Genomic DNA, 22,604 nt, shown 5'->3' with positions numbered 1-22,604 from the left:
TGGTGATAGGACCAAGTTCCAGAATAAATTCGATGATGTTTACAGAGTGGATTTGGAGAAGATCCTCCTCAGCTATAAAGCTTGACAGACCTAGACAGATCCTAGACAGACCAGAGAAGGAAAGGAAGGGTCATAGATATCATCAAAAGCATAGATACACACAACAAAAGTAGAGCTGAGGGAAGGGAAAAAGCATGGGAACTGCTCATATCCATTTGTTTACCAGAGTGGCAGCATGGCTAATATGCAGCTAAAAAGGGTGAGGAGCAGACAGAGCTCAGTGATATACACCAGTGACAACTGAGGAATGTGATCCTAGATGCTATGAATCATTATATCAAGTTAGTTCTGATACTTGGCTATAGCTGGAATATTGGGCTAAAAAAGATGACTGGAAGGTGATTGGAAAGGTGACTGGAATTGAGAATAATTTTTAACTTTAAAGTTTTCAACTTTAAAGTCAGCTCTATGCATAGTATATGTAAACTTTTCTTTTTTTGCAAGGCTTTCCTGTTGTTCATAGAGGAGAAAAATATTGGTTTGACTTCTACTGGATTCTTTTAAAGCCTTAAAGTGCCTCTCGTATTACCAGGGCCTTTATCCTGTAAATACTCATTTGTTACACTGGGACAAATAGAGCAAGTATCTACATGATGGTGTTATATAGTCTTATACAGAACACAAAACCCAACACTATCAAACTCTGCCTTACATCCTTGTGAGAGTAAAGCACCTGGAATAGCTGGATATTATGAGGTCTCTCAATGCAAATTTTGACTCAGTTCTTCAATCAGACTCAACGCAGTTTTACTGCCTCTGTGTTTATTGCATTTCATAACTATTTTTCTTTTTCTTTCAGCTTTACCTTCAGGCCAGAATGAAAGGGGACTGGGCAAGACTTGTACGTCCTACTATACAATTTGGTCTCATTGCTGCATCTATCTACGTGGGTCTCTCACGTGTTTCTGACTACAAGCATCACTGGAGTGATGTTTTAACAGGACTCATCCAGGGAGCAGTGGTAGCTGTGCTTATTGTGAGTAATATCCTGAGGGCTGTGCATGTGTGAATACTGCTTTTATGAACAGCACCTTAGAACTGCAGGCTGTGTTCAGAGGAAAGCAGACCTGTATTTCTAATGCTTCAAAAGTTGCTGACGTGGGGAAACAACTCCATGAACTTGGTGTAGCAGTAGTACTGTGGGGAGTGAGGCAGGCTCTGGCCCAGTGAAAAAGTGGCAGTTTTAGCTGTCGGACAACATGAAATGGTCCCTGCTCAAGAGCTTTCTAAATAACCAAGATGGAAACGGTCAACTGTAAAACCACGTGGGCCTCTATATATAAATTATGCTTTCTGCTTCTAGCAAAATTCCAAATCTCAAGTACAATAGCAGAAGACTGTTTACAAGGTAAATGGGGAGAAAAAAAGGTTGTACTGACTGTCACCAGGGTGCCATGGCTGATTCATCTGTGGGAAGAGACAGAGACTTACAGTTCAGAGATGGGAGCTAACTGAGGTCATACTGAAGGATTCGGTTACCAAGAACTGAGGCTCAGCTGGGAAGAACCACCTCCAAGATAAATACTTTGTCAGCTTTCTAAAGTCCATACCCTTCTCAAGAAGGGTATGGTTCATTTCAAGACAAAGCTTTGTTTACTTGTTGCAATCAATAATCAAAACAAATCTTGAAACAGCTCTGGGAAACCCTACCCCTTGTTTTTGTACAAAAATCTTATTTTCTAAGAAAAGGAGTGCAAGCAGTAAGAAACATCAGGGATTGAAGTGCTGAGGGCACTTTTATTAGGAAAACAAGTTTAGTGAAGGAGGTTGGATGGTTCAGAAGGTATCTTAGAGGTTCTTGGTATACAAGAAACAACAGAAGGTAGCATTACAGTGAACAGTTAAAAGGTGAGGAAATTGTTTTCAAAAATACATAACACCACCAATCCTCCCCTCCCCAAACTCTTACCTGGAAGAACTGAAGAGTTCCTCTCCAGAAACTGAGCTGAGGCAAGAGCATGCTGTGGCAGCAACTGCAACTGGACTGCTAAATTGAATTGAGCTAATCCAGCATTAAGTGGAAGCTGAAACTCACCTGGTCAGTGGCTAAAGCAGTTTGGTGGGTCATGAGCCAGCTGCCAGTGCAGGAGACTTTCTTCTGCCATAAATGATGTTCTGCAGTTCTCAGGGTTGCAGTGGGAGGGGAAGAGGTGAGGTAGGAAGGGAAGGTGTCATGAAAGAAGGCACCTCATTTATTACACTCCATGCAGCACCGAACCCAGAACATATACTAGTGTGCCTTGGTGAAGTGAGCAGCAAGGTGCAGAACTGGATCAAGGCACCTGTCTCATAGTCGGGGAGATGTCTGCCAGCTGTGAAAGAAGTGAGGTGCAATGTTCAAAGGAATGCAGGAAAGGACTCTATGTAGCTAGAGTTGTCCTTACAGGTGCTGGACTTAGGGGTGAGGGACAGGTATGGAGGAGGGAGAAGCTGTGAGCACTGCCAAGGAGAGGAAGCGAAGCTTGGTTTAACTGGCTTTAAAGAAATTCAAGTGCGAGTGACACCCCAGAGAATAGCAGATACTAACTACTGAACCCTGTTCCTCAGCTAAAGCACAAGCTTTCCTGTATTGTATAAATTACAGAAAAAATTTACCCATACTTGCAATGTGGGCCCTCAGCAAGCACACCTTGCTCCTTCATTTAGAGCTGTTCAAAGTATGGCTGCTGTAATGAAGCAGTGCCTGTAAGGCACTCAGCAGTTGGTTAGCACAGGCCTTGAATTTGGCTTAAACCATCAGTTGACCTAAGTGGTCAGTGGGAGGGTAAAATGGAGGGATAAAAAAAACTAATGAAAGAACAGATGTCAGAATTTCACACAAGACTTCCTAATCATTTTCTAATGTTTTACACTGATTAAGCTTTTTATTAGTCTTGATCATGGAATTTATCTTCTGCAAAAACTGTTGTTTCAAAGACTTACAACTGCAGGGATGTAACACTAATTTGTTCCCTTAGGTTGTGTATGTGTCTGACTTCTTCAAAGTGAGAGGATGTACATTTCAACCAAAAGAAGACTCCCATACAACCCTACATGAGACCCCAACAAATGGAAATCATTTTGGCAGCAATCATCAACCATGAAGAATGACCCACATCACCTGTCTTGCTCTGAAAGAAAACAACTTCACAAGTTTAACTATGTAATATAAGTAAATGCCTTTAAGGGACTGCTGCTGCTCTTGGATGCTCACTTTACCTGTATATAGTAACATCTGCCACGGTTATTGTATATCTAAACTTAAAATTTCTGTTGGTTATAGCTCTCACTTAAAAGAAAAAAGCTATTCCAATTGTAAATTTTTATTGAAAAACAGTAACAAGTTATATTACATACACTGCTGTTTGTATATGCCTTGTTGAAACAACTCTGGTTTAAGTACACACCATTAAAAGAAATTACTTGACATGGAAGTAATGTGATGCTGATGAACTTGTTCCATCCTATATGTGATACAGTACTGTTTCTGGAAGACATCTTTTACAGGTAAAGGCTTGCAGCAAACACAATATCTCTTTTGATTTTTGTAATCCCTATTAAAAATGGAAAAGCGTGTTAATATTCATCAGTCTTAACTGACAAAATCACTATTTTCAGTACAGTTACAAGCATGTTACAGGTATTAAATGGAAGCCCTTGTACATTCATTTTCAGTCACAAACTTAGTTAAACTGTCATTATCTACCTCTTTAAGTCAAACTTTGTAACATCTGTAACACAGATGTTACAATCTGGAAAGATAACCAAGAGCAGTGATCCCATTTACCCTGAAGTCAACACCAGAAGTTTACATTACCAAATCATTCACTTCTAGGCATCACTACCTGTGTAGCCCGCCCCCTCTGGCACTTTTATGTGCTTTATAGTATTACTTTGTAGACTGTGAAAGTCAAATACATACCCTCTGCAAACTTGTTTTCCAGTTCTGTGTTCCCAATGGCTTTTGCAGCCTGGCACATCTGCCGAAGCAGTTCTTCCAGCCGTCTCATGCAACGGATTATGCTACCTGCATAAAGAGTGGGGGAAAACCTTGTATCACTTTGTGCCATATCATATCACTGAGTAATTCAGGACCAAAGTAATGATTCCTTCTTCAACCCTGTTCAATTTATCTAGAAGCAAAGGGGAAGAACAGCCATATGTCTTAAACTTGGGTTCTGTTTACACAGTAAATTTCTCTCTGAAGATAGCAGACGGACAAGCATTTGAAAGTTTCAAGGAAATGCCTCACAGTCTCTATCTAGTCATAGGACTTTGTGGGCTGTTAAGTAATTCCTAGTGGATTTTTCTTTCAAGTACTTCTTAAAACTTCCCTCAAAAACCATAGGGGATTAGGGGATTCAAAAAATTGCTGCTTCAAGAACCACCACAGATCTGTTTCTGGTTTGGGGTTTTTTTTTTAATAAACCTTAGTTCTTTAGTTGAGGGACAGTAAAGAGTAAGTGATCTACCTTACTACTGCTGTGCCACTTGAGTCCACGGACCACTCTATCACTCAATTGCATGATTACAGTAATGTACACAAGCTCTGTGTACAACCCAACACCCACTGTGATTTTTTTAAGCATCCATCTCCTCTTGGAACTTTCCTTGCAGCTCAGCCTAAGTCACTGCTATGAGTTTCACAAAGACCTTAAACACTTGTGCTCTTCTGGCCACAAGCAAACAGTATCCTGTTTGGTCATTTCCTCTAGCAGCATCTCATATCTACAGTCAAAATTACTGTAGGCAAAATAACTGTCATACGGTAAACATGGGATGACTGGACCAAGAAGCAGCCCTGCTGAGAAGGACTTGGGGTTGCTGGTGGATGTGAGGCTGGACATGACCCAGCAATGTGCACCTGCAGCCAAGAAAGCCAAATGTGTCCTGGGCTGCATCAAAAGCAGCATGGCAGCAGGGAGAGGGAGGTGATCCTGCCCCTCTGCTCTGGTAAGACCCCACCTGGAGTGCTGCATCCAGCTCTGGGATCCTCAGTGCAACAAGGACCTTGACCTGTTCAACAGGTCAGAGGAGGACAAAGAAATGATCAGAGATGGAGCCCCTCTCCTCTGAGGACAGGCTCAAAGAGTTGTGGTTGTTTAGCCTTGAGAAGGCAAGGCTGTGGCAAGACCTTATTGTGGGCCCTTCAGTACTTACAAGGACTGATAAGAAAATGGGGACTGACTTTTTAGTAAAGCCTTCAATGATAGGGGCAAGAGGTAATGGTTTTAAACTGAGAGAGTGTTCATTCAGACTACATACATGGAAAAAAAATCTTTTAGTATGTGGCTGGTGGAACACAGGAACAGGCTGCACAAAGAGCTAGTGGATGTCCTATCCCTGGAAACATTTAAGATCGGGTTGGATGGGGCTCTGAGCAACCAGATCTAGTGAAAGATGCTCATTGAAGGGGGTTTGGACTATATGACCTTTCTATGGTTCAGTGAAATACTACCTCTAGACAAGGCATAATATCTGGAGTAAAACTATCTATATGAAAAGAACATTCTACAAAGCTCTTGGGAAAGAGAAATCATGAAAAGTAAAATAACATCTCTCTTCTAAAAAACATTTATGTGGCCTCAGTAGGTCATATCAGTTTCTACAGTAAGAAGTTTGTGTAAGGACAGCAATCTGTAAAACCTACTGCAGTGACATGAGATGAAAAAACCCACCCAAAGCACAATCCAGTTTTGCATTCTTCCCGACAGCTTTAAAAAGTTTCTCTCTTTTTTATTTATTCCCAACACACACATTTCAGCTTAATGACAATGCATTTTCATTAGCAAGTCAACACTGCTCCAGTGTGTGGCAAGCACACTTGCTCTTGGAGCACTTGGGCTTCTTTTGTATTCTGATTTGGAAATCACTGTCATCACTTGGCTAACCAGGGCAAACTACCCTGGAATTTAGGAATACCACACTGCATTTAAAGTAAGCATAACCAACAGTGGATGCCCGAAGTGCTTTCCTTCCTTTTGGACAATGCACAGAAAACCAGCCTATTGAAAACTAAGGGAAAAAATCATGCATCGACCCTTGCCAAAAAGGTGACCTCAAAACAGGCCATTAAGGTCTAATTTTGAGGGAGCTGGCACTATGGACTAGGACAAAGCTGACCAACTAGCCTTAGTACATATATGGTAAATGGAAAATGTTACTGCCCAATGTATTCTGAACAGTCAAGTGTCAATGTAAAAATATAGACCAGCTACTGCTGCTTTTGTGTTCCACCTACTCAGGGTGCCTCTGCAGCAGATGGAAGGCTCAGATACTCATTGCAATAGGAGGAATCTGCTGAATCAAAGACTGTCAGGACTCCTGTTGCACCCAGGCAACATACTTTAGAAAGTTCCTGGGTCTATGCATTGGATTACATGCATCAATTACGTGCGTGAATTCCCTTGTTTTAAGGGCTCCCATTTGCAAACAAGAAAACAGCATTTGAGAGAGGCAGGGCAGCGGTGACAGTAACAACTTCAAAAATCAAAAGAATTTTCAAGTGTCAGTCATTGCACACAGACTTGTAAGGCATCCTACTGTTCTTCACAACTTTCAACACAGCTGGTAGAAGATGAAATTAGGTTTTTTATTGTGGTTTGACCTTCAGGGGTGCGAAGGTATCTTTTAAAAAGTATCTGGGCTTTAAGTCATCATACTTTCAAAATAATGCAAACAAAGTCTTCTTCCTCAAGGGGTGATTTCTTATACTCCAGTTTTAGGAACTAAATTAACCCATATGACAGTTTATATCTGGGCTTTACAACTATCTGCATTGCAGTGCTGTGATGAACCATCTAAAACAGAGACTTTATTACCACTTCTTTCTTCTGTCATGATTAAGTCAGCAGGAGGAACTGTCAGCTGGTTACCAGGTAAATAAAACATTTAACCGTAATGAGAGCAAGCACAAGAGATGTACTTCTTCATGACAAGCATTAGGAATATGGTATTTTCCCTTTAACTAGAAAAAGTAAACATTAACTTTTGTCTTAATGCTTAGAATTTCTTAGTTTCACAGAAAGTTTTTAAAATACAGAGATATCTCTTTTAAAAATCTTCTTAGATTCTAAATTATCAACAGTGTAACTAGAAATTAATATATAAAGTCAATAATTTTTTTCCCACTTCATTTTAGCCATGCCAATACCTGCATACATCTGAGTTTTTTATAAGGGTTTTCAGAATTACCATTCCATGTTGTGGAATTATCATCTCACATCCATCTTCTAAAGAACAATTGATTAACCTACCTTCAAAGACATCAGTCATTCTGCAGATGTGAGCAAAGTTAGCTCCATTTGCCCATGTATGCACAACATCCATTAGGTTGGGTCTGAAAGAATTTAAGTAATTTTCTTCATCAATTTCCAGTTTTGCTTCTGCTGACACCTTGGCAATCCTTTTTGCACACTCCTTTAAAATAAAATATTTTAAATTTATAATATATTTAAACAGAGTAAGTGTTTAACTGATAGAAAGACTTGTACATTATTAGGTACTACATACAGGATGAGGTTTCCTTTCTAGTGTGAAATTACTCAGAATCAGAAAGTAAACCACTGTTTACATTAAGCCTGCCTGCACTAACAATTTACAGTGCAGTAAGCAAGCTTATAAAAGTTTTAAAGGCATGTTCTAAATTTGCACAGATTTCTTGCAAACAATATAACCCATTATTACACACTGCAAAATCACATGCAGTGCCAGCCAAATTCACTGATGATCCAAGATCAGGTCTTTACTGTGCACTTATTATACATTATTCATAAATTTTGCTCATGTTAACCCTGAGCACAGACAGATTTCTAATTACCTGCATTTGCCGAAGTGGTCCTGCCAGCTGCTCTGTCAACTTTGGCATTTCACTGGACTGAAAAAGAAAATGTTAAATAGGTTCATGTGCTCCTGTATATTTACTCTACACCAAATTAAATGCAAAAACAGAAGTTCAGGGTGTGATACTGGCATCCTAAATTATTCAAAAAACTTCTCAAATGTATTATCAAACACTAAAATTACTGAATTCCCCAAATACTTTTTCCTCAAACTAAAGCAGAAAACTAAATATTTCTGTACAGTATGCTGCCACTATGAAAAAAGTACCTACTTTCTGGATACTTCCAAAATTCCCTCTATTTAGCTGTACCATCGTTTTGGACTGCCAAATGAACTGCCATTTACTGCTTTTGACTATTAAAGCTTTTCTTAACTTAAACGTAAGTGGCAATGTATGAAAATATGGCTGTTGAAAATACAGCAACATTTTTATGCCCTTGCTGTTTAAACTCAAGTACTAGGGTTGAGTGAAACACAATATTCTAATTAACAACGGCTTACCTTCTACTAGTCCCTTCTACTAACAAATGTAATTCATTAGCATCTGCTGCTGTTTTTTCTATATTTAGAATCAAATTGAGTGATACATCTTGCTAGTTATTGGCAAAAATGTTTCACATGGAAGTTTACTATATTTCCCTGATGATGCTAACCTATACAGCTTGTAGATGGGAAAACAATGACGTCTGGTATCAAATGCCCATGTTTTTGCTTTTAAGAACATATGGTCTGTTTTTAACAGCTTTTTTCAGTATCAATTCCATGTGTACTGCCATTTCCATCAATAGGTCAAGGGTACTGTCCAAATAACATAACGTGGACATGTCTCAGAATTAAAGACTGCCTCACCCCGAGTGTTTCTTTTTGAAATAAGCATTTCTACATTTTAAATTATATGGAGGCATGTTTGTATACATACATAAATATCAGCATGTTTGTATACATACATAAATATCAGCATGTATGCTCAGAATCTATTCATGCTGCTTCATTCATGAGAAGGACTGCCATTTTACACAACCTTTGGCATGTCACTCATGAGGAAAGATACTTTAGCACTGAAGCTGCAATGCTTTTGTGAAGTTCACATCAAACACCTTAGGAAGGGACAAAAAATTTGCAATGGCTGAAACTGTTATGACCGATTCCTGGAACTGAGTTATGAACAATACTGTTGGAACACAGGAATGTCTAGAATTCTTGAACTGAAGAAGTAACTCACATTCTCTTGAAATACGAAACAGCTGAGTAGTGCAGTTGCCTGTTCTGCAGATAAGTCATTGAAGAGACCATTGAACATCATTTCTGTCAGGAGTAGTTCATCAGCACTAAAATAAAGACAAGGAAGCTTAGAGGAAAGACTTATCTCTGCTGACAGTTCATGTAAGTTAGTATTAACAGTTGCTTTAGTCAGTTTTTTTCAGACAGGATATCAAAAGATTGAAAAGAACCACAGTGTTAGGCAATTTAAAAGGACTAAAACTCGTACCACTGTTGCTCATAAAAGATTCAACTGGATATTTCCATGATACTGAAAAAAGGAACAAACTGGCTTCAATTTACTTGAAAAATAAAGACTTAATTATGAATCATAAAAGAAAGTGCATGATGTGGGTACAAAATCCAAACACATACTTATTTGGATAAAATACTGAATAGTTGTTAAGACGAAACCTTTGTTTTTAGAGATTATCAGACAAATGCATAGGATGGGGGTGGAACAAAGCAGACTTTTACAAAGAGTTGTGTAACTCAAACAGTTTCATACAGGCAGGAATTTGATAAAATTCTGATTCAGCTTCCTCACTTGCTATCAAATTTTGCAGGGGAAAAAGTTATTAGATATTGAACAAATATAGGAAGCATCTTTCAAACTCACCTGTAAGATAAGGAGTACAGCAGTCACTGTGACTTTTAAAAATACATAATTCTACCAAAATCTGAATTATACGGTAAAATATTAAAGTCCAATTCATGAGCTTCCCTATCTTTCAATATATAGGTACCTGCTAAATGTATTAGAGTAAAATGCACCACTTCACAGAACTGTTCCATCAGGCCTGTGGAAACAATTAAGATATATTCCAAACCTGTCAGCAACTTGATAATTGCTGACAATCATTGTTATGCTCTTGTTTGTGAGTGACTCTGTAACAACAGTCCTGGTTGAGCTTCAACCACAGGCATCAAGACCATCCTCTCATATAACGTACAACATTAAAAGAAAACACAGGCTATTGCCCAAGCCAGGTTCAAAATAGCCACTGTTTTGGCACTTTCGTGTCCACATTTTAATTTTAAAATCTATTGTATTTTGTCTTTGAGTTGCTACCTTTACTTTAACTGCCTTAATCAGTATATTCCCTTTGTTACACAAATCACAGTCTCTGAAGAATCTTTCTTATGATGGTCTCAGAACTTCAAAATATAAACATAAAGTACTGATTTCAACAAGGACAGTGAAGTGTGTATTCCTGACAATAAATACTTTGCACAGACACCACTTACCTGCTGATTTCACAAGCGACCCGTCCTTTCATCTCAATAACATCTGAAGAGGTGGCAAACCCCAGTCTTCTCAAAACACGCTTGCGGCATTTGAGTTCATCCATTTGTAGGACAGTTCTGGCTTTCTTCAGTTCTCGCTTTGCTACTTTAATATCCATAGCAATCTAGGGGGGCAGAAGGACAGGGATTAGTGGTTGGTTTAACAGATGCAACTGTTTTAAAAACAAGGTGTCAGAACAATTGTATACGAACATATTAGTTGACATTGACTTGCCTAACTCTACTAAGAAGAAGGTTTAGAAGAAATTAAATAATACTAATAATCTAAAAAAATCAGGTCCATTTATCCATAGGAAACTCTGGCAAGCTTGGGAAGTCAAGCTATTTACCCAGCATGGGAAACAACCCAAGCAAGCCCAAACCAAAAGGACATGGAAGCAATCTTTCATTGAGAAATGAGCACTCATCTTCTGAGATCTGTACTAAGTCTCAGCTAACTAACTATTCAATGAAATGTAACCCAAAGGCATTATTTTCTGCACTTTTGAGTTTCTCCAGTGTCTGGCAGTTCATCACAGTCACTGTCCAGATCCTCACAGCAGACACCCTTTGCAGAAGGCTGCTCAGTTCATCAGGTAACTTCCAGCACATGTAACTTTGTGCTGCCCATACCAGAACTACCTCGCTCCTGTGAAGCAACCCCTGGAGAACCTATTTTCTGGAGCAGCACAGAAACAGGAGAGCTGGTTTTGTGCACAACCAGTTTCAGTCTAGCAGGGTACAACTCTATACAAAATAAGTAAGTGCATTGCTTCCAGGATGGGAGTCAGATCAGGAAGGGGCAGCACAATGATTTCTGTGGTACACTCCCCCAGCTAATAAGCCCCATCAATTTGACCTACCTTTGCACAAGTATACTACAAATTTTAAGTTAAAATTACCTATGTATCAAAAATTATCTATAAAGACTTTTCCTACACTGTATTGTGCTATGCCTATTCAGCAAAAGACACTCTGGTGATCCCCTGTAACCTTCTAATGCCCAATGACTTCTTCAGAGTTTTCTTTCCAGATGTACTTCCCATCTGTATCAATCAAGGACACAACACCAACTCAGCCAGTTTGTTACTGAGATTCAGTAATTTTACTGTATTCAAAAGGGTTTATTTGGGCTTATTCATTTAAAAAAAAAAAAGGTTATTTGGGCTTTGCAAATAAAAAGCAAAGCAAGCAAGAAGAGAACCATTATCCTCTCTCTCTCAGTCTGCAGCTAAATAAACATACTCTGTTTTGGTTTGTCTCTTTACCTGTGCTTTTTTTTCACAGAGTTTATATACGGTTTCCAAGTTGGGATCATTGTGAAGAGGATGTGAATACATCCTATGCTCAAACGCCTCTACTTTTTGGATTACTTTTTTCAACCCTTGGTCTTTGATGCCCATGTCATCAATGGGGTCTAGTAACGGTACTCCATCAGGAAATCGCTTCTGTACTTCCTAAAAGGAGGAAAGAAGATTTTTTTCTTGTAAGATTAGCAAGAGTAAAATAAACCACATTTTACAAATTAGCTGGCATAATTATAGGGACATAGAAGGCTGTCATGTTTGTTATGTGATGTTTCAGCAGTTTTCAAAGTCATTTTAAAATGTCTCAACAAGGAGAAACAACTGATGTACATTGTGGCTTCCCATCCCTTTAAAAAATAAGGCTGAAGATTTGACAGAAGCTTTATACAAAATTCTTTACAACAAGTTGTCTTGGGTCCAAAAGTACATCAGAGCAGACTGCTTACACAGCCTGCTGGAGCTTACCTGTATAGACTTTAACACGCTTTGCCTGTTATCAACAGGCCTCAGGTCTTTCGGAATGTAAAGTCGGACACTGCTGATAGCTGAGATAAGATGCACCAAAACAGGAACAACCTATCAAAGACAGTGTAGTAACTGACAAATTAGTAAAAAACATACTTCTTATTATTGGTCCATAGCAAAACTGTTTCAAAGGAAAAGGAAAACTGAGTATAGGACACAGCAGTGGGTAAAGGAATATCAGGAAGCAGGAATGAGATAAAGCATTCATAAAGAAGAAAAGTAAGTTTGTCCAAACTGAAAAATTCTAAATACAGTTAAATCTGGAGAGAAGCTACACATGAAAACAACAGCTTTTCTATTACCTTGTGTCTTATCTGCTGGAACACCTTTATAAGTCAAACCAGACAAATTATTGTCATACACTTAACTAAGAATGCTAATAGAGAACATCAAACCAGAAAATATATATTGCTAAGTAGCAAAACTGTGATAACATCACGAAGAATCAATACTGTATCTCAAGGTTTAAATGGACTTTCTGAGAAAAATAAGTTGGACAAATTAAACAACTGTCTCTGATCTGAGAATTGTAACTGTCTTGATACAGGGTTTCAAATCGAAAATTTTAAACAATGCAAATACTTTCAATAAATATTTCAATTTAATTTTAGAATGAGACAGTCTTGGAAAGCTGTCCAGGAAGCTGGTGGAGTCACCGTCCCTGGAAGTGTTCAAGAAATGACTGGATGTGGCACTTAGTGCTCATCGTCTAGTTGACAAGGGAGTGTTTGGTCAAAAGTTAAGACTTCACGATCTTGGAGCTCTTTTCCAACCTTAATGATTCTATGATTCTAAGAAATAAAAAAGGAATTCTGTTCCCAAGGACAAGATACTGATTAAAAAAAGTATCTGTCAAACAGCACTGCTAAAAATTTAATAATTTATTAAGAAGGCAGAGTTAGTTCTCTTCCTTAATGCATCAGCCCCTCTTTTACCACAGTCTGCAAATGTTTTGGAAATACAATACTTGAGAAAGTTTATAAGGAACTATTGAGAATAAACATGTATAACCAACCTGCATCTCTCCTTTCTCATCAGGTCTGGCTGGCTTTGCAGCCTCAGTAGCAGAATTTTTCAAACTGTCTTTGCTACAGTGTAGGAGCACTTCAACTACATACAATGGGTCCAATTCACCAGAATTTGGCTGTTGAGGGTACAGGAAAAAAAACAGGACTATAACAGCTATTTTCAAAAATCAGAGAGAATGGAAGGAAAATAAATGATTTATTCAACATTAACAGTATGAAATGAGCTATGTTTCTTTACAGAGTACCAGCTCAGTGTTGCAGTATATTCTAAAAACTACTGAATTAGTACTGGTTGAAAGATTCCTCCCACTGAAAAACACACTTGAAAAATTACCCCTCTCCATCCTCCCCCACCAGTGTAGCCTAAAGTCTGCTTGCAGCTTTAGGTGTTCCTGCCTTTCTTCCAGATGTAGCTCTTTCAAAGTAAGCCAACATGTTTTGAAACATTTTTGCATATTTGCATCATGCTAGCAGTGAATTTTGTATGAAAAAATAAAGAAACAATTACAGCACAGGTAACGAATTCAGAATCCCAGATTAGTAACATCAGACTCACTGAAAAGTCAATGACCATGGTACAGCACTAAAAATATGTTTATATAGTAAACGTTATAAATAAACAAGGATTATAATAATCTGAAAGGGGAGACAGAATTCCAGCATCTCAAATTTTAGTATCAATAACTGTTTACAGACAAAAATTTGATGTCTAGAATCAGGGATGAGATGACAATGTGGACTGTAAACAGCACAACAATATCACTAGCATACTGCTAGCACAATATAGTGGAAATAAAATTTCTCACTCAAAAATATTTGGGTTTTTATGAATTCCAAAGCAAACAGTTAATTTGCAGCGTACTATAATGTACAATATATAGCAAGCACCTCTGCTTGATACAAATTATTCTGTCTACTGTAATTCCGGATAAAGTGCTATTTGCACTGACAATTTTGTGGAATACTGAAGTGCGAAATTATGATGGAAAAGCATCTACATATAACTAACAATAAACATAACTGACATGACTCATGCTCTCACAGTGCAACGAACAAAGAGTATTACTCAGTGAAATACAGACATAATATAACCCTAAAGGTCAATATTAATTCATACATTCTTCACTAAAAAAATTACTTAATTCAGAACTATGATACAGTGCAGAAAAATTTGCAACTGAAGAAAAACTAGTACTATAGACTGAATTCAACATAATTCTTAAAAGCAAATCCAAAGAACTGTTCAGCTTACAAGTGGATGAAGGTTTAAAGACATGGCATAATAGTGATGTCTTTCCAGTACTAACTAAGTATACTACAACATTAAACAGTAACAGGGAAAGGTATCTGTATCTCAGGACAAAAATGCACTGAATAGACCATTAAGATGGGTAAATAACAGATTCTTCAAGTAATTTCTTTTGCCTCTGCTCGTAGAAACTAGTACTTTCATACTGATTTTAAAAGTTACATAACTTTAGGTCTGTTCTTTAATTTCCAGCACCTGCTGTCATTCTTTCCACACATGCAGAAGGAAAAATTCAACCCAGCTGCTAGAATGACTTGATGAAAAAAGTGCTGCTGGAGACAGAACCATCTCTTGCAACACAGACCATACTTTCAAAGCTAATCTTCAAACCCAAAGGTCTGCACAACAGTGAGACAGGCCAGATAGGGAAGGCAAATATATATGTGGATAAAATACGACACAGATTGAAGAAATGCCTCCAGTGACACAGAAGTTGTCAATTTTACACAGGAAGCTGGGGTTTGGAGGAAATCTGGTTTACTACTAATGTGGTTCTATGAAATAAGCAATCTAGAAACAAAGGTTTAAATAACAGCAGTAACAGTCCAGTTTTTCAACCTGAAAAAAGAAAAAAATATAGCTTTCAAAAGGAAGATAGAAAACCGAAGCTTCTATTGCATCACTGCCCTCTGTATTGTCTTCCAAATTTCCCCACATCCATTTCTATTGTTTTACTCTCTTTGTATTTTAATTTCTCAACTTTCAACTCTACAGCAATGTCTCAGAGGACAAGCAGTCCCACGTCTCATGCACTAGCTTAGGACTCAAGACAGTTCCCCAGTTTAAGATAACCTTCTACATAGAGCCAAATGTCAGTCTCCCTATGTTCTTAAGCCTCGCTTATAGAATCTTTCTCATGAGCAGCTTAGTGTAGCGTAGGAGATGTCTCAGAAACAACCTGGTTTGAAATGTCTGCAGTGCTACGCACAAGCAAGCATTTCCTCCACTGCGGTGGTTTGTATCACAGGAAAAATGCCACAGGGCATTCTGGGAATTGTAGTTCCTGATACACTGTTGCATATGCTCCACGGAGTACTTGGATGTGATTGGTTGAAGATCCTGTGTTACTATTCAAACTGCATATATAAGGTGGTGGTGTTCTCAATAAACTTGATTCAGTTGCTTGGAACCACAAGCGATGGGGTCCGTGCCCTCAATGCTGCATGCACAAATACATCAAAACTTAAAAAATGAACGCAGGACATGGGGTTTGTCCCATTTTCTATAGCATTTTTTCTTTGCACTTTCGCTTCAGGAAGGCTGAAGCTTTTTCTAAATTTTGGGGTGAAAGGAAATTTTTTTGCCTTTGAAAACTATATATAAACAAAATAGTTTTATCTTATTCTCAGAAAAAGCAGTAAAGTATATATTTTGCTAGTGGAGAGAATGTGTATTTTACCTTCACATTTGATTTCTTAGAGAAATTAACAACCACTCCCCATCCATAGTCATCACCTTCATTCTTCACCTGGAAGTATTACAAGATGTTATAATCACATATAATCACATCCTAGCAAGCACAACTTTTTGTATTTCTGATATTTACAACAGAAGTCATTATGAAAAGAGTATTTCTTTCAATGCATTACTGAACGTTTAGCAAAGAAACACAAGTCAAAACTGGTGCTTAGTGTGATGCATGTAATTTTTCAAGACGTTAAACTGGCAGACAAAAATGAATCCTGCAGATTTCACAGACAGGTAAAGATTTGAAATAAAAAAAAAAAAGAAAAAAAAAAAAGAAAAGAAAAATCAAATTACCTTTACCAGTCTTCCTGGTTGTAGAAAGGGCAAGCAGTACTTTGGTTTATGAATATACTCTTCAATATCTTTACCCAGTTTTGCAAGCTGCTGTCGGATTCTGTAGTATATCACCACATTTTCTTCATTGGGAATTGCAATTTTGTTGTACTGTGCTTCCAAATTATTGACCCCTATAATGAAAAGTAAAATATGATGGAAATTTATAACTTTGCAGATTTAGAAATCAATGTTTCACTTTCAGATCTACATGACTAATATTTTGTGATCATTTTTGGTACCCATTTTCTATTTACAATAATCCATTCTCTGGAAAGCTAGAAATCTATAAATTTGTCCACTAAATTTATTTATAAAAAATTAAATACTAGCATTATTTTTCTTAAGTAAACAAGCTTGAGAAACTGGAGAAGGCTAGACACCCAATTGTCCAGGAATAACTGATTTAGGTTTGCATAGAAGTCCCACTAAAACTAAGCAATATGATTCATCCTCTCACACTGGTAATACCACTAGTAAACATAAACTAAGGACAGATTTTATAAAAGTCTCTTTTTTCTCTCTACCAACTCACTCTCTAGTGTGTTATTTGAATGCTTCTAAGTGGCCCAGAAATCCCACTTCACTTGGACTTGAGAGAAAGCTCAGGGAAGCGCTCACTATTTTTAGATGCCACCTTTTTAAAGAAATAAGCCATTCATCCATACTCATGGCATACTTTCCTCTGTGATCTGAAGAGCCAATTCTCTCCTTTGTGCTTTTAACTGCAGCTGAAGCGGTTACAAAATTCTAATGTATGGTGCCTAAACTGAAACCGTCCAAAAACTATGAAAAATGTTCTTCAGCTCTATTTTTCTATTTAAACAGCAATGTTGGAATGACAGACTAAAGATCTCGGCATGTCAACCAGAATGGGAACGTTCCAAAGAAATAAATACTATATTTAACTACTAGTGCACCTGCAAACTAACAGAAACTCTGCAAAGGTAATTGAAACCCTCCCTCTGCATGTCTGTCAAAGCTACATGCAACTACACACTTTCTCTTAATATTCAATTAAGAAATAAATTAATGGACTGCTTATTAATCATAGTTACCTGTCATGTTCCTAAGATTCTTCTGGCTTAAGTATTGAAAGAGGCCTTGCTCTCAAACACTGGCTGAGATCTCTGAAAACTGACTTTGGCTCATGAAAACCCACTATTTAAAGATCACGACTCAAAATGTTACTCAGTGCAGTGCAAATGATGTCTCAGTCCTCTGAGTTTAGCTTCGTATTATAATCAAACATTTCTTTCTTACGCTAGTCCAAATGCAGTGTGCTTAAGTTCTTTGTACAGACTGTAATGAGATATTAAAAGGTAGAAGATTTTTCTTCCCTGCATCTCAAATAAGCCACAGAAATTTTTAAGTTGGCTTTCCTTCTTCCAGCCCAGCAGTTTAGCAATGTGACAACCATTCTTGTCTGACTCAGAGAGGAAAGCTCTCTTCATAAACTGACAGTGCATATCAATATAGGTCCTAAGAACAAGAGGAAATTACTCTTACTGAAACTGTAACACAGCAACAAATGATGCAGTAGCAGCTCCTGGCAAGGAAGACAAAAACTGCACAGGTATAAACTTCTGTAAGCCTACTGAAGTGTAACCACCCAACCTCACAGTGCACAATCTTTTAGACCTCACATGAGAACAATATGCAGCAATACTTACTTTCTACTATTTCTGGAATAGTTCTGTAATGTTGGAACTGATAGAAGGATTTTTCTAGCATGTATTCAGGGTTAATTTCCTCTACTCGAAGTAAGTTCAATACCATGTTGTATGTCAGGTGGAAAGCACTGTTTAGAGGATCAGGTGAACCCTAAAAAGATACAAGGACACTGTCCATTTAAAAAAGTACATTCATTGCAGCATAGAAGAACATATCAAATATATTATGATGCTCTGTTTTATATGAGGAGATGCTCTGATGAATTGTACAACTTGTCTTGACTTTAGATTATGTCTCAACAAATCCTATGCAATTTTATTATGTCGAACATGTAAAACTATTTATACTGTATAGATACTTACCATATCTATAATATTATAAATTAGATTTTACTGAAATGTAAATTCCAGGCTAAAAACTTAGATGTTTCCTATGGTTTACAATTTGTATTCCATTATTTTAACTTCAAAGTAATAGTTACTTAACTATTTTAAACAATCCAGTATTTTAACACTGAAAACATCTTATTTGCAAGTCTTTCAAGACTTACTGATCACATTGATGTCTTGGGAAGACACCAACTTCTTTAACTTATGTCTCATTATAAAATCAACATAATTTTCAGGTAGCTTGAGTGGGGTTGTGGACTCTCCTATTACAGACATGCATAAAACCCATCTGGACCTTGGACACCTTAATCTAGATGCCCTGCTTGAGCTGAGAGCTTGAACAAGATGACCTCTAGAGGTCCCTTTTAACCTCAGCCATTCTGGGATTCTGTGAAGTTCAATTTTTTTACAATATGGTGGGTACAGGTATTTTGATTAACCTAAGAAGAAAGGATGCTGAGGAAGCACTGTTGGGAAATATCACATCACTACCTTCTTTACCCACTCTTATTTTCTAAGCACTTCCACTACTGTCCTCTGTCAAGAAGGGGAGGACTAAGTAAATGCACCTTTGGCCTGATTCACCATGGCTTTACTATGGTCTTACACAAGCGAACAACCTTGTTATCATAAAAGAGCAAACATTTAACTGATATGCATTAAAACAACCAGCTGTCACACACACACAACATAGTTAAACAGTGTCCAAGGAAGATCTAGGAGACCCCAGAACTACAGCCTCTCCAAGAAAAGGGCAAGCCTGAGAAACTGTGTCTCACTTAAGTGTCAGCCTCACTTGAGTGTCAACACAAAAGGCTATCCTGATATACCAAATAAGCCACTGAAATCAGCTGCCAGAGACCCAACACTTCTGAAGTATGAAACTGCCCAACTGCAGTGCATAACCTTTCATCCAAATAGCACCAGTATCAAATGGGCCTGACAATTCTTCAGAAAGGATCCAAGGGAAATCCAGGAATTATGAAGCAGAAAATTACAATTTCTGTGCAACAAGAGGAATGGAAAACAGAAGCAACAGGCAGCTGGATAGAATACAGCAGAACAGTAACATAAATAGGCTTTTATAAAAGCCAAGTTTGATCCCAAAAATATTTCACAGCTCTTTGAAGGTGTTAACAATTACATGGATTATCATACCTCCTCGATTCCTGAAAAGCTTTTGACAACACACCTGACTACATGCACCAAACTAACATAATCAATAATAAGATAGAAAAATAGCAAGGTCTGCTAAAAATACTACTAGATCCCTGGAGACATAATCCACAGAGCTGCATGATGACGAATAAAATGACAAGTGAAATCTAATCTGAAAGTAAAATAAAAGATGTGCAACAGTTTGCAATGGTTTTGTATTTCCTGTTCATTTAAGGGTGACATACACACAAAATACAAGAGATCACTAAATAAGCATTGTCATTTCAGCAAGGCCAATGAGTAAATTCACTTAGGATTGAACATTTTACATAACTTTAAAATGTAACAAGAAAACGAGGATGTTTCAAGACATATTTTTCATGGAACTTTATGACTGATTAGAGTTCCACATATTCTATCAGACGTTTAAGGAGTTTAGAGAGGGTGGACACTAGGAAGCATGCTCCTCTGCACCGTTTTTTAAGCTCAAAAACTGCTTTACTTAAAACGAATTATATCTTCTTGCAACTAATTTATTTGCCTTTCCCTATACAATAAGGTATCTAACAGAGATATTCCCATAATAAAAAAAATAAAAAAAGCATAGGCTATTAAAAAAGCCAGCTGATGATGAGTTTATAAATGCAAATGCTGAAATTCAGATCAAGTGCTCTCCCTGATTATGCCAAGTCTATTGGATTTTAAATGACAATACCACAATATACATACTTTTTTTTCAATTTTAAAATGTACTGTCAGGAATTCACGTCCTATATCCACTGATACACTGACATCAGATTTAATGAGAGACAGTTTGAATCTAAGTACTCCTTCACATGTACAAGATTTAAGAATACTGTAATCCCATTTGCTTTAAGTGAAATAGAGCCCTATGACATTACTTTACAAATGCCACATTCATACTCACTGCATGATTATTTCACCTCAGAAAAAAAACCCAGCTGTTACAGAAAAGCCTTCAGCATATCTTTATACTATGAAAGTAACAACACAATTACATGTAAGACAAGTTAAAGATAAATCATATAGCCTAATGTTATGTCACAGGGGGGTCGTGCAAAGCCCCTCGTGCTTAGAGGGGTCTCAGATGAGTCTCCCCTTGGGAGGGGGCTGCACCGGGAGGGCCCCTGGGGGGGGGTCTCATGATGAGCCCCTCGTGCAAGAGAGTCCTGACTGTGTCACAAGGGTCATAGAAAGCTCCTCCCCCACCGGTGCAAAGCCCCCCTTGGAATGATCCTGGTGCTTGGGGGGGGGTCTCAGATGAGCTGATCGCCGGGGAGAGGTGGGAGACCTGGCAGGGTCGCACATGAAGCACCCCCGTGCCGGGAGGGTCTCAGATGAGCCGCTCTTCAGGGGGGCAGTCTGGCACAGAGAGGGTCCAGCTGCCCTGCGAGGTCTAATCAGCTGACCAGGGCGTGGAGCCGAGCTCCTTGCCAGGAGATTTAAACTGCTCCGGGGAGCAGGCAGTTTGCAGAGGCAGGGGGAGCAGAAAGGGCACAGCCACCCTTCCAGCTCTCTCTGCTGGGCTGCGAGGTAAGTGTGTGGCTGTGATTTTTGGTTGTTTGTTTTTTTTTTTTCTTGCTTTCTCCTGCAACTCAACTCGTCCCAGCAGTGGTTTCCAAACAAGCAAAAGCCACTTCTGCTGCTCTCATGGGGAGTGTGCTAGCCCAGACAGAACCCCCCGGAAGGACGCAGCTGTTCAGGTCACTGGCTGCACAGTGTCTGAGCCTGGCGTCAGTACCAGAGGACAGTGTGAGAGATGCCTGCAATGATGCAAGCAGGTGAATGATTTGCTGTGCAGAGCTCAAGGAAGACTGGAGAGGCCAAGAAGCATTAGGGAAAGGGAAACAGTCTGGTGGAGTCATACCCTTTTGACCCCAAAAGAAGGGTCCAGCAGGAGATGGTGAAGCCCTGCCCCTCCTGCCATCAGGCAGATAGAGCAAACCAAGTAGATAGGGAGGAATGGAAACAGGTCCCTGATCAGAGAGGTAAAGGAATCTCCTCCTGACCCACATCAACTCCCACGGTGCCCTTAAAGAGCAGGTATGAGGCCCTGGACCCAGAGAGTCAGGCAGAGGGCAGTCAAGAAGAGGATCTGTCTGGAGGGTCTCCTGGTTGCACCCCATCTACCTCACAGATTACAACCACAGCTATAAAGAAAAAAAGAAGGGTAGTTGTAGTTGGTGACTCCCTTCTGAGGGGAACTGAAGCCCCTATATGCCAACTGGACCCATCCCACAGGGAAGTCTGCTGCCTTCCCGGAGCCTGGGTGAGGGATATTAGTAGGAGACTCCCTGAGCTAATCCGGCCCTCTGATTATTATCCACTGCTGGTGGTTCAGGCTGGCAGTGATGACATTAGTGAAAGAGGCACCAGGCTAATTAAAAAGGACTTCAAGGAGCTGGGTTGATTAGTTAATGGGACAGGAGTACAGGTGGTGTTCTCCTCAGTTCCTGATGAATGAGGAGAGGAGTAGGAAAACCCGTCTTACCAATAGGTGGCTAAAGGATTGGTGCCACTGGCAGAATTTTGGGTTTTTTGATCATGGGCCAAATTCTATGTTACCTAGCCTGCTAGAGTCAGATGCTCTTCATCTATCTAGCAAGGGCAATAAGGTCTCTAGCCCGTAAGTTGTTGGGGCTGATCAGGAGGGCTTTAAACCAGGTTTGAAGGGGAAAGAGACTGAAACCAGGCTCGCCAGAGATGAGCCTATGGGTGGAAAGCCAGAGTTAGAAGTGAAATCAGCAGCCCAGCTGAAGTGCATGAACACCAATGCACACAGCATGGGTAACAAACAAGAGGAGCTGGAAGCCATTGTGCAGCAGGAAAGCTGTGATGTAGTCTCCATCACAGAAACGTGGTGGGATGACTCGCATGACTGGAGTGCTGCCATGGGTGGCTACAAGCACTTCAGAAGGAACAGGCAAGGTAGGAGAGGTGGAGGGGTGGCTCTATATGTTAGAGA

The 22,604-nt window shown here is 38.9% G+C and overlaps 2 protein-coding genes across 4 annotated transcripts in view; one reads left to right on the top strand and one right to left on the bottom strand.

Annotated features, from left to right (window-relative positions):
* PLPP1 (phospholipid phosphatase 1) overlaps positions 1 to 3,625 on the top strand; it is a 57,710-nt gene extending 54,085 nt beyond the window's left edge. For all 3 annotated transcript variants that reach the window (XR_003539840.2, XM_027716333.2, XM_039385883.1), the window contains 2 exons: positions 860 to 1,036; positions 3,018 to 3,625. Coding sequence is in view for 2 of the 3 variants with exons in the window: in XM_027716333.2 (XP_027572134.1) it covers positions 860 to 1,036; positions 3,018 to 3,143 (303 nt within the window). In the remaining variant the exon portion in view is untranslated. The remainder of the gene's footprint in view (positions 1 to 859; positions 1,037 to 3,017) is intronic.
* Positions 3,347 to 22,604, bottom strand: part of MTREX (Mtr4 exosome RNA helicase) — a 46,187-nt gene continuing 26,929 nt past the window's right edge. Inside the window, exons 16-27 of the mRNA XM_027716332.2 lie at positions 18,071 to 18,221; positions 16,359 to 16,531; positions 15,997 to 16,065; positions 13,276 to 13,404; positions 12,201 to 12,311; positions 11,697 to 11,885; positions 10,390 to 10,553; positions 9,104 to 9,209; positions 7,859 to 7,915; positions 7,296 to 7,458; positions 3,962 to 4,066; positions 3,347 to 3,593 (exon numbers count right to left, since the gene is read on the bottom strand). Of these exons, the coding sequence (XP_027572133.1) occupies positions 3,541 to 3,593; positions 3,962 to 4,066; positions 7,296 to 7,458; positions 7,859 to 7,915; positions 9,104 to 9,209; positions 10,390 to 10,553; positions 11,697 to 11,885; positions 12,201 to 12,311; positions 13,276 to 13,404; positions 15,997 to 16,065; positions 16,359 to 16,531; positions 18,071 to 18,221 (1,470 nt within the window). The 3' untranslated portion in view covers positions 3,347 to 3,540. The remainder of the gene's footprint in view (positions 3,594 to 3,961; positions 4,067 to 7,295; positions 7,459 to 7,858; positions 7,916 to 9,103; positions 9,210 to 10,389; positions 10,554 to 11,696; positions 11,886 to 12,200; positions 12,312 to 13,275; positions 13,405 to 15,996; positions 16,066 to 16,358; positions 16,532 to 18,070; positions 18,222 to 22,604) is intronic.

The sequence above is a fragment of the Pipra filicauda genome, unplaced genomic scaffold, assembly GCF_003945595.2.
Source record: "Pipra filicauda isolate LSUMZ 115617 unplaced genomic scaffold, ASM394559v2 scaffold447_size767260_pilon, whole genome shotgun sequence".
NCBI classification, from domain to species: domain Eukaryota; kingdom Metazoa; phylum Chordata; class Aves; order Passeriformes; family Pipridae; genus Pipra; species Pipra filicauda.
This window is presented reverse-complemented; position numbering and strand designations above follow the sequence as displayed.